The 14,879-nt window shown below is 34.7% G+C and overlaps 2 protein-coding genes across 2 annotated transcripts; both read right to left on the minus strand.

The window, feature by feature from the left end:
- LOC131864381 (putative germin-like protein 2-1) lies at nucleotides 1–761 on the minus strand. The gene is made up of 2 exons (XM_059215228.1): nucleotides 635–761; nucleotides 1–536 (listed from the first exon to the last, which is right to left on the minus strand). Exons 1-2 carry the CDS (start codon nucleotides 759–761, stop codon nucleotides 1–3), a joined length of 663 nt encoding a protein of 220 aa, XP_059071211.1.
- Nucleotides 762–12,513: 11,752 nt separating this feature from the next.
- On the minus strand, nucleotides 12,514–13,434 carry LOC131864382 (germin-like protein 8-2). Its single transcript, XM_059215229.1, has 4 exons — nucleotides 13,308–13,434; nucleotides 13,025–13,209; nucleotides 12,707–12,856; nucleotides 12,514–12,591 (listed from the first exon to the last, which is right to left on the minus strand). Exons 1-4 carry the CDS (start codon nucleotides 13,432–13,434, stop codon nucleotides 12,514–12,516), a joined length of 540 nt encoding a protein of 179 aa, XP_059071212.1.
- Between the last annotated feature and the right edge of the window lie 1,445 nt (nucleotides 13,435–14,879).

Here is a 14,879-nt window from a genome sequence, read left to right on the forward strand (position 1 = left end):
TTAGTATGCGAATTTCTTTTGAATGTAATTCACCAGTTCCTGGGTGATGCGGAAGGCCTTGCTCAAAACGGAATCGGGGAGAGGGGGATTCGCCGCAAACAGAGAATTGGCGATTGTCTGAACTCCGGGAAACTGGCTGCTCAATCCAGCTATGGCCACTGCATTTTCATGCCCCACATTCTGCTGGAAATGAACAAGTGCCTTTGGAAACACAAACACATCTCCCTTCTCCAAAGTTTTGCTGAAAAATTTGTTGCTGGTGTCAATGAAACCCACAAGAAGCTGGCCTTCCAGTAAAACAAGAACTTCGGTGGCTCTTGGGTGTGTGTGAGGAGGATTTATTCCACCCACTGCGTAGTCGATGCGGACCAACGATATTCCAAACGTATTGAGGCCTGGTATCTGTTTAACGTTCGCCATCGTTACGTTGGAGCCCACATCATTGTCGGTGTTCCCTGCCTGCCCAAGTCCCCGGAAGAAGAAATCGTTTGCTGAAACTTGCATTGGGTCTTTGCAAACGAACCCGTTCACCAAAACTGTTTAAAACAAGATCAAATCAATCTGTCTGTTAGTAACTCGACTCGTCTAATAAGCAAATCATTATCATTGTTTATGTATAAATATTCTCACTCACCGTTGCTTTCCTCATCTGCAACGCAGAAATCTTGCAAGGGATCCGGATCCCCTGCCATGACCCTGTCGCTGTAACAGCATATCAACAGAAAAAGTCCCAACGTGAAGTAAATCATGCGGTTAGCCATTGTAATAGAAACGCAGACACAAGAGATCAGGATATGAATGTCTATTACAAACCCATCACACGCTTTATATAGCCCAAACCATAACTCTCCGCAAAGACTAATTCATCTTGACTCCGTATATTTCACGGATCCTTCCAGAGTTGTTGCTCTTTTCCTTACGTCACACTAAGTCTTACTGCATGTGGTTGTCTCGCCTGCTACCGCAGATGTATTCTCACCATCCTTTCATTAACGTTGAAATTTTCTATCTTCTCCCTGCCCTGCTGCGTATGCCTATCTCAAGATCAACTTACCTCCTGCCCTACACGTATTCTCGCCATCGCCATCATTTTAGTAATGTGGAATTGTTTAGACTTAATTGGAACGGTGGGCTTCTTCAAAGGAAACAATATATAAATCTTTCTCCACCGTGGGAGAATCGGTATGAGAGGAAAGTTTCTTTCTTGGAGTTGGATATTGGCCTAAAGACTGTCCATGCTTTGTACCCTTTTTCAATGAGATTTTTATCTCTCGTCATTTAAATTAATTTATGTTATTCAATGTTTATTTCTCAGATTGTCTATGTTCTAGGACAGAAAAACATTGCTCAAAATAACTTATGTTCATTTACTTTACATTGAATGCGTTGATTAGAATATCTATTTCACATCCATCTACAATTTTGAAGTCAAGTAGGTGTATTACTTTTCTTTAGCAGTTTTGGAGACCTAAATTATAGGTTTAAGACAACATATGCAAACATAAGAACCAATTTATGGAGGATAAATGTATAAGAAGATAGATTTTGGAGAGGTATTCTACAAGAAAAAAAACTTTTTGGTGGTGTTGAGAATCCCATCTTGGAAGAGACCATGTTGTCCAAGGGATCTAGTATTTAGAATTATTTAAGATCGTTTTATTTTTCCAAACCCTAGAGGGTAGATGGGTAGCGGAAATAGAATCCGGTTTTGACATTACAATTCACTAGAATCCATCACCTCTATAAGATATAACCTTATTAAGACGTTGATGTCTGATTTTCAGAATGTCATGGGTGAGTAGTTTGAATGCATCTTGAACTGCCTTGGGTCAAGGTACAACAGTGACTAAAAATCGTACCGCTTCCAATACTCATAACTATAATGAATGTAAACCGCGATATTTTAGAGAAAAGAGCCTTCATTCTCAAACTGTTGATGGGTGCGAAAACATTGCTCACGTTGCGTTGAGTGCGTTGCTTAGATTGTCTCTTTCACATCCATCTACAGTTGAACTCGGCCAAAATTTAATCTTTAGGTGAGTGTGTTGTTGTAAATGAAGTAGGTGTCTTTTCTAGCAGTTTTGGAGATCAAAATTTTACCTTTAGGTGAGTGAATTCTCTTTAATAAAGTAGGTTTACTACTTTTTCTAATGTTTGAGATCTGTCTATTTCCATTTTTCGACACCAAAACTTTTCGTCCAGTTGACTGCATTGTCCTCTCGATTCTCCTTTTAACAAAGTACATACAGTTGATTTAGATGATTTATTTTTTATTATTTTTGTGAGATATATGTTTATTTAATATTTTTTTTAACTTAATGTTTTGATGAATTAGTTGTTTGGGGTAACTAAATAGGAAAATATAATATTAAAGATTATTTTTTTCCTCTTACTTCAATCAAATATATGAGAAAAGTATTTCATATTGATTAGACATTTCATTTTATTTATTTTTATTTATATTGATTGAATTTTCTTTTCTTTTATATCAAATAATATGACAATTATAAATAGTTTATAAAAAATATTCAATTTGAGAAGTAAAAAATGCGTTAAAAGTGATATATTGGGATGATTCTTGGTTGGGAAACGTTTAGTTCCATGATCCCTTGTTTACCTATCAAGAATTATCTTTTTACTCTCTTTGGATAAGGGTGGCTAACTAATGAACTTTTTACAATTAAGAAATCAAAGTGATCAACAATCGAATATAAGGAACAAATAGAGTGAGAGGGGGAATAAAATTCTACACCTGATCGATTCATGATTATAATAAGTGGTTCATATTATAGAAGAGCAAGTCAATAAAACAGTTTGGTCATATTTTACGCTAGTATAATCTCAGTTTTCTTGATAACTACTCGAGTACATTTTTTTTTAATATCTCTCATAGGTTTTACCTTGTCTTTCATACCACACTCACAATCTCCAATTCCCCATTGAGTTTCCACAAATGACTAATACGAAAGGTAAATCTACATCCATGTAAGAGCATGGACACCGGGAGTGATCTAATATTGGATGCAATTAAGTGAGGAATATTTTTTGAATGAATCCCTATACTTTTGGACCCTTTAATGACATGGTTTGCATAAGTAAGAAAATGTTTATTAATGTAGAGAGCATGGTTTTAGGTACTTTTCTATGTGGAGGTGATACAAATAGGCATGGGTAGCCTATGCGGTTACAGATGATTGTGGTTCTTCCATCAACGCTATTCTCTTTTTTATTGAATGATATGGTGTAATAGAAAAGTCAAGAATATACAACTAGCAATTGCACCTTGGTGTGCAATATGTACGCCGAATAGATGTGGAATGATTATTAAAAAAAATTGATCTATTTTTTCATATATTTGTGCAACACGTGAGATAAATTAGCAAACCATTTAGTAAATGATATTATTTATTCAACAAAGGTCTCAACATTTGAAAAAATTATAGATCCAAATCAACTATGCATCTACTTAAACGGACAAATGCAATCAAACAAAACCCTTAAACCGGGAATATAATCGAGTTCCATTACCAATATTCTTATGTTTTGTTTGAAATAGGGAGAGAAGGAGAGAGGGAGATATAGGGATATAAAGAGAGAGATAGAGGAGGAAGAGTGAGGGAAAGATAAAGGAGTGAGGAGATAGAGTTAGGCGATAAATATAGAGAGGAAGATAGAGATCGAGATTGATATAGATATGGAGAAGAATAGGGATATGGATATGAGAGGAAGAGATAAAGAGAGAGGAGAGAGAAATAGATAGAGATAGAAGAGATAAATATATAGAGAGGGGGAGAGAGAATGAGCGAGGGATAACTTTGAATCAATTGTGCATTCATTAATACAAACCAAACATAAGTGAAAGAAAACCTTTCAATCAAAAGATAATTGAACTCCATTACCAATAGGCTCATGTTATGTTTGCAATAGTGAGAGGGGAGAGATGAATAGATAAAGAGAGCGAGACATGTCTGGAGATAGGGTGACAGAGGAAGAGAGAGCTAGAGATGGGAATGAAGAGAGGGAGGTGGCAAAGAAATAGATGGTTAAAGAGAGTGAGACGTGCCTAGATAGAGTGAGAGAGGATGAAAAGGACAAATAAAGAGAGATATAGTTGTAGAGGGATAAGGAGAAATTAAGATAAAGATTAGGAGATAGAAACGGATAGAAAAGAAGAGATACAAAGATACAAAAGGGGAGAGAGAGAGAGAGGGAGGGAGGGATATTTTTGGGCCAATTTGTAATTCAAACTCGTTAATGAAGATGTTAACATAGGTTGACACCTAGTATGGTGGTTATACCTTTTGTAAATCTTTGAACCAATAGTAATAGTATTAACATAGTATTGAATTATTTGTAATTGCCATGTATAACCTCATTTTGTGTGTTTTGTCACGTATGCACTATCCTTTAGTGCATTATCCACTTATACTTCTCAGTACATAATACATCTGAGGAATTTTGTAGATAGAGTGGCAAGGGAAGAAGTTACATAGAAGTTGTATACTTCAACACTTCTCTTGTTTGTATTTATTTCTCACATTTGGGAGTCTTAAATTACACACTATAATTATTTTCTCGATATCCATACTTGCCTTGCTTTAGCTTTACAAACAACCTTATGACCACACATAATAAGGTCAAGTCATCCTAAAGCCCATACAACCTTGCATCCCTCTAATGACATGTGTGGTTAATAATCACATTCTAAACTGAATTAACAATAGCTTCGATTTTATGTCCAACGACCATTAAGTTTAATTTAATCTAAATTGTTCTATTGATCTAGATTCTCCTTTAAATAAGAATAATATTTAAGAAGTCATAAACATATAATTTAATATTAAATTTTTTAAATACATAATTAATTATTTTAATATTATAAACTTTTAAAAGCAATAAATATTAATAGATAAAAATTTCAAAATAAATTAAAACAAATTATTTTTAAAATTCAAAATATAATTTAAAAATAATAATATATAGAACTTTTTACATTTTTAAAAATACTAAAAAATCGAACTATTTCAACAATGAGGTTTAGACCAACCATGCACTACAATTTGCAATCAACAAATAACAAATGGTATGAGCACTAAGTAATTCATCATATATCTTCGCATTTCTCCATCATAATCAGTAAAATTCAATTAACTTTGAGAAGTAACAAGAACCCATGCAAAATGTAGAAAGACAGCACAAACATCCACCATATCTTCAACAAAACTTATGTATTAATTTCAACAAGTCTTGGAAACAATCTCTAGCTTCCTCCTCCTACTCTACTTTCTAACAGTTCTGCTCTACTCTATTATCCACCTATTAACCTTTAAAAATGAGAAGGCAAACCTTATATAGAAGTCTTGATACAAATGAATGTCCGAGATTGATTTGAATTTAATGGCCGAGATTTAACCATGAAACCCTAATTAGGGCTAGTTATAACAACAACCACTTTAACCAATGAGAAAACTACAACACTTTGGGCACATGTCCCTCTTTGAATGTGGATCAATGAGAAATGAGATTAGGTACATTGAATAATATTTGATGTAATGCCATATGTCACTTGCTCCTCCTTTGATGAGTTAGGTTCAATACACCTACAAGAACTGACTTGGCATCACTGAATTGGTCTATGATGATCAAGCACCACCTTAGCTTGCATGTCTCCCTAGCAATATGTCGACACTCAACATCATCCAATTGCTTGATGTGATGGTTCATATTCTCAAATTGCATCCTCTTGAAAATCAAGTTTCTAGCTTTGATTAACTCTTCTAAAACTATTTATAACATGTAATTTTTTTCATATCAGTTATCTTTTTCTTGAATAATATTTTAGGAGATTGACAAAATACCTAGGTTTACATTTATTATACTTTTAGTATTGTTATCTATTCTTTCATTGTGGTAGATGTAAAATGTTTCTATCATAATTTTGTGGGATACATATATGACTAATCCATTACAATACAAGGAACATTTTGGAGCACCAACAACAACTACGTATTTAGACTTTGTTAGTGTATCTGAATGTTCCTTCTAGATAAATTTTAGAGTTGATATTAGCTTGTTAGGATGTTGGTTTCTTGGGATTCTATGCCTGTGTGTGATGACATTTCATTATATTAATTAAAATATTTCTAATTGATAGAGTTTCTATTTTATTTATGATTTTAATATACATATTTATATAATTTATAAAAAACTTTTCAATAAAATATTTAATATATTTATAAAAATCTTTATCATAATAATGTATATTTAATTCAAATAAAAATTTCTATCTTAATTTGTTTTAAATTTAATGAAAAATAAATAAATAAGTATAAATTATTTTGTAATTTATGAAATAGGCTCATGACAATAACTGCATAGTTACTCTCTAGTTGGTATGATGTCAAAAAAATTAGATGCACGTAACATCATTTGGCTACCAGTTGGAGGAATTGTTGAAGAGATTGTATGGTTAATTAGTAACTTATATTTCATAAGTTTTATTTTTCAAAAAGCTTTGAATGAAACCTACACTAGATGTGTGTGCATGTAACCACCCAGATGATGGAACTTTACTACATTTTGTGTAGTATAATTCACGAAATGATACTTCATCATTAAAATATGTGAACAATTTTTAAAATAACCAAATTGGAAAGAGCATAAACAATACGGGGGCAAAAAGAACACAAAATATGCACTAGGAACTATTATTGTCTTCCTCCATAAAAGCCTCCACAAAAAAGTGCTTGTAATAGGAATAAATCTCTGGAAGCAATTATTCTCATCCAAAATTCATGTAACAAAGATTCATAGTTGACAAAGGATCTTTTCATCAGCAATGGAACAAGGGACACTATAGCCTAAAAAGGCAAACGTGACTACCAAAATAAAGTAAAACTAGATGAGGCCATGAGGCAAAACAAAATCTCCACATGCCCTCTAATGCTAGATAACTGGTCTAAGTGGTGCAAAACATGACCTTGAAGAACTCAAGTAACGGTAAAAAAAGGTTAAAAATTAGACCAAGAAGGAGTCTTGCGGCCTTGTAAATAGCCAAAATGACATTCATGCAAGGAAAAATTAATAGAGAAAGACAAAACAGTTTTATTCAAATTGTTCAAAATTCATGCAAAAATAGATAAGCAACATATGCAACTCTAAGATTGACCAAAAATTGATTTGATTTGACAATATTTATGTTAACAACAGCCAAGAGGGAAGAATGAGAGGGGGGTGAATCAGTCTTCACCGGAATAACAAACTTTACCGCAAAACACAGATTTGATAAACTGCAGTAATAAGACAGATAAGAAAATTAATAGCACAACACACAACACTAAGATTTTGATGCGCAAAACCCAGTTAAGCGAAAAACCATGGTGGGAACCTACCCACAGTAAGATGATACTCTACAATAGTATGTGAAAATATTACAATGAGGAATGCACATGCATTCAGGCACACTGCCTAGAGCTCACTGCTCAAATAATATTTGCTCGGAAGGCTACAACCCTTAGGGAAGTCTCACTGACTCGCAATAAGATTTGGACTACAATTCGAAAGAAATGAACGGAAAGAATAGCATCTCCAAATAGAATCTCACCACAAACTCAACATCGAAGGATACATCACATGTTCGCACACAAACCTCTCTCTGATAATGAAGACACAACATCAAACAACCAAATTACATGACTATATCACCTATATATATAATTTATCAACCTTGATAACAAGGTCGGCTAAACCCTCGACCCTCAATTAAAAAATTACATCACACGATACAAACACTGACCACCAGACCAATATAGTGGTTTACATAGCATAGCATGGTTCTAGGTCAAATTCCCAAACACATAACTCCACCGAAAATCACGCAAAGATCAATCGCAACACGCTACACCACCAGAAATGGTGCATAACACACAAATCATCACTGGTTGATAGAAACCACCAAAAACTCACACAACGATAAATACAGATTGCCAAAACAAATAGGACATAATTAAAAAAAATACCAGCAAGCACATTAGAATCATCCACAATAGCTGCACCAACACTACTTTTCAAATCTTCATCGGTCAACGTCTGAAAGCTAAAGAACACAACCAATCAACAACGGCCAGGAAGAAAGATAACTTGCGGAGAACCAAATCATGATTCAACTGAAATTAAGATACACAAGACCTTCCCAAGAAATATCCCAAAATCTCAGCACCAGATCTGATCACACCAAAATATACCAGAGGATATACCGAACTCTGCGAAACAGTGATCAACAAAGCATCGCTACAAACCGGATCAGAAAATCTTCCCAATCTGCAATCACCAGAGAAAATCATAGGAATATGTTGACATCAATGACCACAACATATCCTAGCATGACCAACAATATCCAACAATTTATGCCAAAACAACCACTTTATATCACTAGTTCAAATCAAATATCTATGCCAAAAGATCAGCCTATGCAAATTTTACCACACCAGAAAGTGCCAAAAAGCCAGCACACAAGGATCGGCTTTTTAATAAAATATCCCAAACCTTTACACATGCAGATTGACCATAGTAAAATAATTGATCGTCTTATTAAAATTGAAGACAAATCATCTTTTAGCTAATTAAGCGCTTCCACTATCCACACAATAATGTGTTCCTAAAAAATCGCCCTACAGTAGAGCTTCAAATTTGTCAACTTGGTCTCCATGATCAACAATTTAATAAAAAATATATATAATTTAAAATACACTAATCAACCATGAAATAAAATCTCCTATTTTTATTTTATTATTTATACGATGAATTTTATAAACTTCAATTCATCGGGATTTTTAAAATCACAGTAGAAACACCTTCGGATTATCATGTCCTCACAAGAACACAAAAATATTATGGCACAAATCCACATTCCTTTCAGATGCTCAACCTCAATCAAAACCTCTATAAATCTGCAGTCATAATTAAAATAAATTACAAACATGTGAGTACCAAAAAACTAGTGGAGCTCAAAAAAAGAAAATGCACAGATTGAGATGAATGATAAGCTCTTAATATCTTTGATCAACTTAGGGGTGATTAAAAATACATATCTAATACAGTTCCACCTATAATATCAGATGCTATCTAGAATCATGTAATGTTTCATGGATAAGATTAACATAACCAGGCATTATTCTAACAACTAACCATCTAGCAAACTTACATAGAAGAATATTCTAGTTAGAATATCATACACTAACAACACATAGCTTGAAAAATTGGCGTAGGCTATTTTGGGTTCATGGAGGTGCGAGCAAACGTTAATCTATAGTAAGTGAAATTGCTCAAACCCACAAAAAGGTCATTTGGAGCTCGTCGATTTTGCACAAGTCACGAGTTTTCTCTTGCACAAGTGTTTATCCTTTTGTAGACTACGGTCTTCTTCAGCATGGTTTTCTATGTGGTTTTCTTCTATTTTTTTGTGTGTGCCTGGTTTATTCGTGTGTGTACCTAATGTTCAGATTGCTTTGGAAAACCAGGTTATTTCCCCTGTTGGTGAACTTTTAACTAGCACATTTTTCAAGGACTAGTGCACCCAACACCCCTATTTTGCTAAAATAGGCTCAACTGTTGAGAGATGAAAGTGGACCTTGTAATTTGCATGAATCTAATTTGTTTTGTTGTCCCATCACAACAAAATGTTTCGAAAAGGTGTGAACTTCATATAAACACAACTCCCTTTCCCATTCTAGGAATCAATGTACTCAATATAGAAAACCAAAAAACCTAGTCAATCAAGCATTCAGGGAGCGAAACGATAAAGAAGTCCCAATTTGATTATTCAATCATTGAAATATATGCTATAGCAATTATGATCAAGTGTATTATGTAATTCGTACCTAAGATAAGGTGTCATCATTTCACCATTTATCATTTTCTTAGCCTCTTTTCTTGTGGGGGCATGCATCCTATCTCATCATTATCATTGTTGAAGAGAGAACACTAATACGCGGTTTGGATAAGGTAATCCCTTATATGAAATAACCATTTCTCCCAATTTTCTCTATCTACAGGTCCAAATCCGATAACAAGAAAGTTAAAGAAAAGTAGACCAGACATTAGCAGGCATCACAAAACATTGATTGAACGAAAACCCTAAGAACAGGGCACCCAGCAGTCATTGACCCATATTTTTAAGAGGCAAGTGATCAAATATTGTCGATTTCATTTTCGATCATCTCTCAATTTTCCCTCAACTTTAGACACGGATCTCCAACGTTTCTCTCTAGTACAATTAGCTTCATATTACAGTCCCAATTTCCTCTCTATGTCTCCATCTCAGATATGTCTTACTCTTTCTATATTTCATCTTGTATCTACTACATTCTATAAAACTTAGTCATTTTACCATTGTTAGACTAGTTCATCTATAGACACTTCACTGTCTCCATCTCATGCAACAAAAGGAACAGGAACCTAATTTCGTATCCCTTCCTTAAAGACAACAACTAGTCCTATTCTTATTACTAATTATGTTGTGTCAACTAAGATCTTCTAGCTTACATTGGTCAATCGTAGGATCTTGTTTCCTCCATTTCAAGGTTTACATTGATTTATGAGATGGTATGATTATATATGCTACATAAACCAACATTTTTTAAGGTATGATCCCATATTGTATTGGTATAAAATTGGTGGTACTGAAACCAACATTGATATAGAAAAAAATAGACATTTTTATTTCTAACGTGTTTCCATCTACATCTTTCACTTGTCTTGCAATTGTGTACATTCTCATGTAAATACCAACGATGTTATACTCGCGCCCTTTTATGCTTCATACCATAATGTGACTCCTCTAATTCCATAAGACCAGGAGTGCGCAAGGAGTGTAATGCTTCGTGTGGTTCATGTAACTAAACTCGGCTTCTATTTGTAGATATGAGCAAAGGTTGTGTTTTTATCACTTAAAATGTGCTTTATATGTTTTCTTAAATGCTCACATATACATACTGGTGGCATAAAATGAAAGTAAGCGTGTAGGACTCAATAGAATATAAAATAGTGACTAGTGATTTAGAACTTTCCTTGGTGTAACCCAATAAAAAATATTGAAAAGAATGGAGTTGTACCCTCATCTCTAGTATCAATTAAATGCAAGATTCACAAGCCAACTTCTCAATTTGAGTCTTAAATACAAAGTGGACATTACCTAGCACTTATGTAATTTCGTACAATATTGTATTCTTGTGGAAAGAGCTTGCTTAACAATATGCTCGAGTTCTACGCTCATTGACTAATTCTCTCCAATGACAAAACTTATGTTTCCATGAGTTGAAATCTAGAATCTCCATTTCCAAGTGTTGCACCATCTTATTACTCGACGTTTTTCTTCATCCAAATCTATTGATTGATATCTTCATTATTTTATAGTCTCTCTTTTCAATGTCTTCCCCCAAGCTAAACTATGCAACCAAATAGCGTTCACTTCCTTGTCAACCTCAATCAAAACCTAGAATAAAAAACATGCACCTAGCTATCAAATATGGAATAAAATACATGCACTTGTCTAAAACAAATTAGCACTTCCCTAAATAAATCATGTAGAAAACTTTCTCCAATACCAACCGATCGATAATCAAATCGAATATTCCATTCTAATCTCACCATCGCTGATTTTTGTTCTCTTCACTTATGTGCCGATCCAATGCACTATGCTACTGATGTGAACATTCAGAAAGCCAAAATTGGTATCTTCTACATCTACACCTTCCACTTGTCTTGAAATTTTGTATGTGGTCAAATTTTGTGCCTACAATGTTATACATAATATTTCGCACCCCTTTGTGATTTATAACAATATGTCACCCCTGTAATACCACAAGACTATTTAATAAAGAGTATGTTGATTGAATAAGATTTATGTATTTGAAATATGCTTCTTTTTTGTTGTGAGCATGTACTATGTTTTTCATCAACTCAAGACATTATTGTTGCAGTTTCTTAAGAATTTGAGTATCTGCAGTAGTTGCATAGAATGAAAATGAGCAAGCTTCAAAGACATAGGTTATATAGACATCGAAGGCATGAAAGAAGAGGTCGTGAAGCTTTAGAATGAACTGATGTATGAAGCTCTATTTTATTAGATCATTTATAAATGCATGGGAAAAGTAGAAGATTATGATATTTGCAGATCTCACTGATAATGTATGAGTTATATCTATTATCTTATTCTTGATGGAAATGCGATTGCCAATTTCTCAATATGACGACACTTTTATCTTCTTCGTATCAATCAACAAATACCTTGAGATATTGGAAATTATATTCAAAATGCGCTTACAACTTACCTTAAAATGTGTTACAGCAAAGTGAAATTTTAATGTTGTCATCAAAGGGACAAAACGACATCAATATTTAATTTTCAATCTTTGGAATATGATGAGGACATACTGATGTCCAAAACAGATGCTATGAATGGCACAAGAGGACGCCAATAACCCTAAAATGATAGTTTTATTCAACGGTTAATTTTCAATCTTTGGAATATGATGAGGACATGCTGATGTCCAAAACAGATGCTATGAATGGCACAAGAGGACGCCAATAACCCTAAAATGATAGTTTTATTCAACGGTGAGAAAAAAGAATTGGGAAAGACGGTCTTCATTGGGAGACCTCTTGTTTGTTTTGTTTAGTATGCGAATTTCTTTTGAATGTAATTCACCAGTTCCTGGGTGATGCGGAAGGCCTTGCTCAAAACGGAATCGGGGAGAGGGGGATTCGCCGCAAACAGAGAATTGGCGATTGTCTGAACTCCGGGAAACTGGCTGCTCAATCCAGCTATGGCCACTGCATTTTCATGCCCCACATTCTGCTGGAAATGAACAAGTGCCTTTGGAAACACAAACACATCTCCCTTCTCCAAAGTTTTGCTGAAAAATTTGTTGCTGGTGTCAATGAAACCCACAAGAAGCTGGCCTTCCAGTAAAACAAGAACTTCGGTGGCTCTTGGGTGTGTGTGAGGAGGATTTATTCCACCCACTGCGTAGTCGATGCGGACCAACGATATTCCAAACGTATTGAGGCCTGGTATCTGTTTAACGTTCGCCATCGTTACGTTGGAGCCCACATCATTGTCGGTGTTCCCTGCCTGCCCAAGTCCCCGGAAGAAGAAATCGTTTGCTGAAACTTGCATTGGGTCTTTGCAAACGAACCCGTTCACCAAAACTGTTTAAAACAAGATCAAATCAATCTGTCTGTTAGTAACTCGACTCGTCTAATAAGCAAATCATTATCATTGTTTATGTATAAATATTCTCACTCACCGTTGCTTTCCTCATCTGCAACGCAGAAATCTTGCAAGGGATCCGGATCCCCTGCCATGACCCTGTCGCTGTAACAGCATATCAACAGAAAAAGTCCCAACGTGAAGTAAATCATGCGGTTAGCCATTGTAATAGAAACGCAGACACAAGAGATCAGGATATGAATGTCTATTACAAACCCATCACACGCTTTATATAGCCCAAACCATAACTCTCCGCAAAGACTAATTCATCTTGACTCCGTATATTTCACGGATCCTTCCAGAGTTGTTGCTCTTTTCCTTACGTCACACTAAGTCTTACTGCATGTGGTTGTCTCGCCTGCTACCGCAGATGTATTCTCACCATCCTTTCATTAACGTTGAAATTTTCTATCTTCTCCCTGCCCTGCTGCGTATGCCTATCTCAAGATCAACTTACCTCCTGCCCTACACGTATTCTCGCCATCGCCATCATTTTAGTAATGTGGAATTGTTTAGACTTAATTGGAACGGTGGGCTTCTTCAAAGGAAACAATATATAAATCTTTCTCCACCGTGGGAGAATCGGTATGAGAGGAAAGTTTCTTTCTTGGAGTTGGATATTGGCCTAAAGACTGTCCATGCTTTGTACCCTTTTTCAATGAGATTTTTATCTCTCGTCATTTAAATTAATTTATGTTATTCAATGTTTATTTCTCAGATTGTCTATGTTCTAGGACAGAAAAACATTGCTCAAAATAACTTATGTTCATTTACTTTACATTGAATGCGTTGATTAGAATATCTATTTCACATCCATCTACAATTTTGAAGTCAAGTAGGTGTATTACTTTTCTTTAGCAGTTTTGGAGACCTAAATTATAGGTTTAAGACAACATATGCAAACATAAGAACCAATTTATGGAGGATAAATGTATAAGAAGATAGATTTTGGAGAGGTATTCTACAAGAAAAAAAACTTTTTGGTGGTGTTGAGAATCCCATCTTGGAAGAGACCATGTTGTCCAAGGGATCTAGTATTTAGAATTATTTAAGATCGTTTTATTTTTCCAAACCCTAGAGGGTAGATGGGTAGCGGAAATAGAATCCGGTTTTGACATTACAATTCACTAGAATCCATCACCTCTATAAGATATAACCTTATTAAGACGTTGATGTCTGATTTTCAGAATGTCATGGGTGAGTAGTTTGAATGCATCTTGAACTGCCTTGGGTCAAGGTACAACAGTGACTAAAAATCGTACCGCTTCCAATACTCATAACTATAATGAATGTAAACCGCGATATTTTAGAGAAAAGAGCCTTCATTCTCAAACTGTTGATGGGTGCGAAAACATTGCTCACGTTGCGTTGAGTGCGTTGCTTAGATTGTCTCTTTCACATCCATCTACAGTTGAACTCGGCCAAAATTTAATCTTTAGGTGAGTGTGTTGTTGTAAATGAAGTGCATTGTTGTAAATGAAGTAGGTGTCTTTTCTAGCAGTTTTGGAGATCAAAATTTTACCTTTAGGTGAGTGAATTCTCTTTAATAAAGTAGGTTTACTACTTTTTCTAATGTTTGAGATCTGTCTATTTCCATTTTTCGACACCA

This window comes from Cryptomeria japonica, unplaced genomic scaffold, assembly GCF_030272615.1.
Source record: "Cryptomeria japonica unplaced genomic scaffold, Sugi_1.0 HiC_scaffold_84, whole genome shotgun sequence".
In the NCBI taxonomy this organism is placed as follows: Eukaryota; Viridiplantae; Streptophyta; class Pinopsida; order Cupressales; family Cupressaceae; genus Cryptomeria; species Cryptomeria japonica.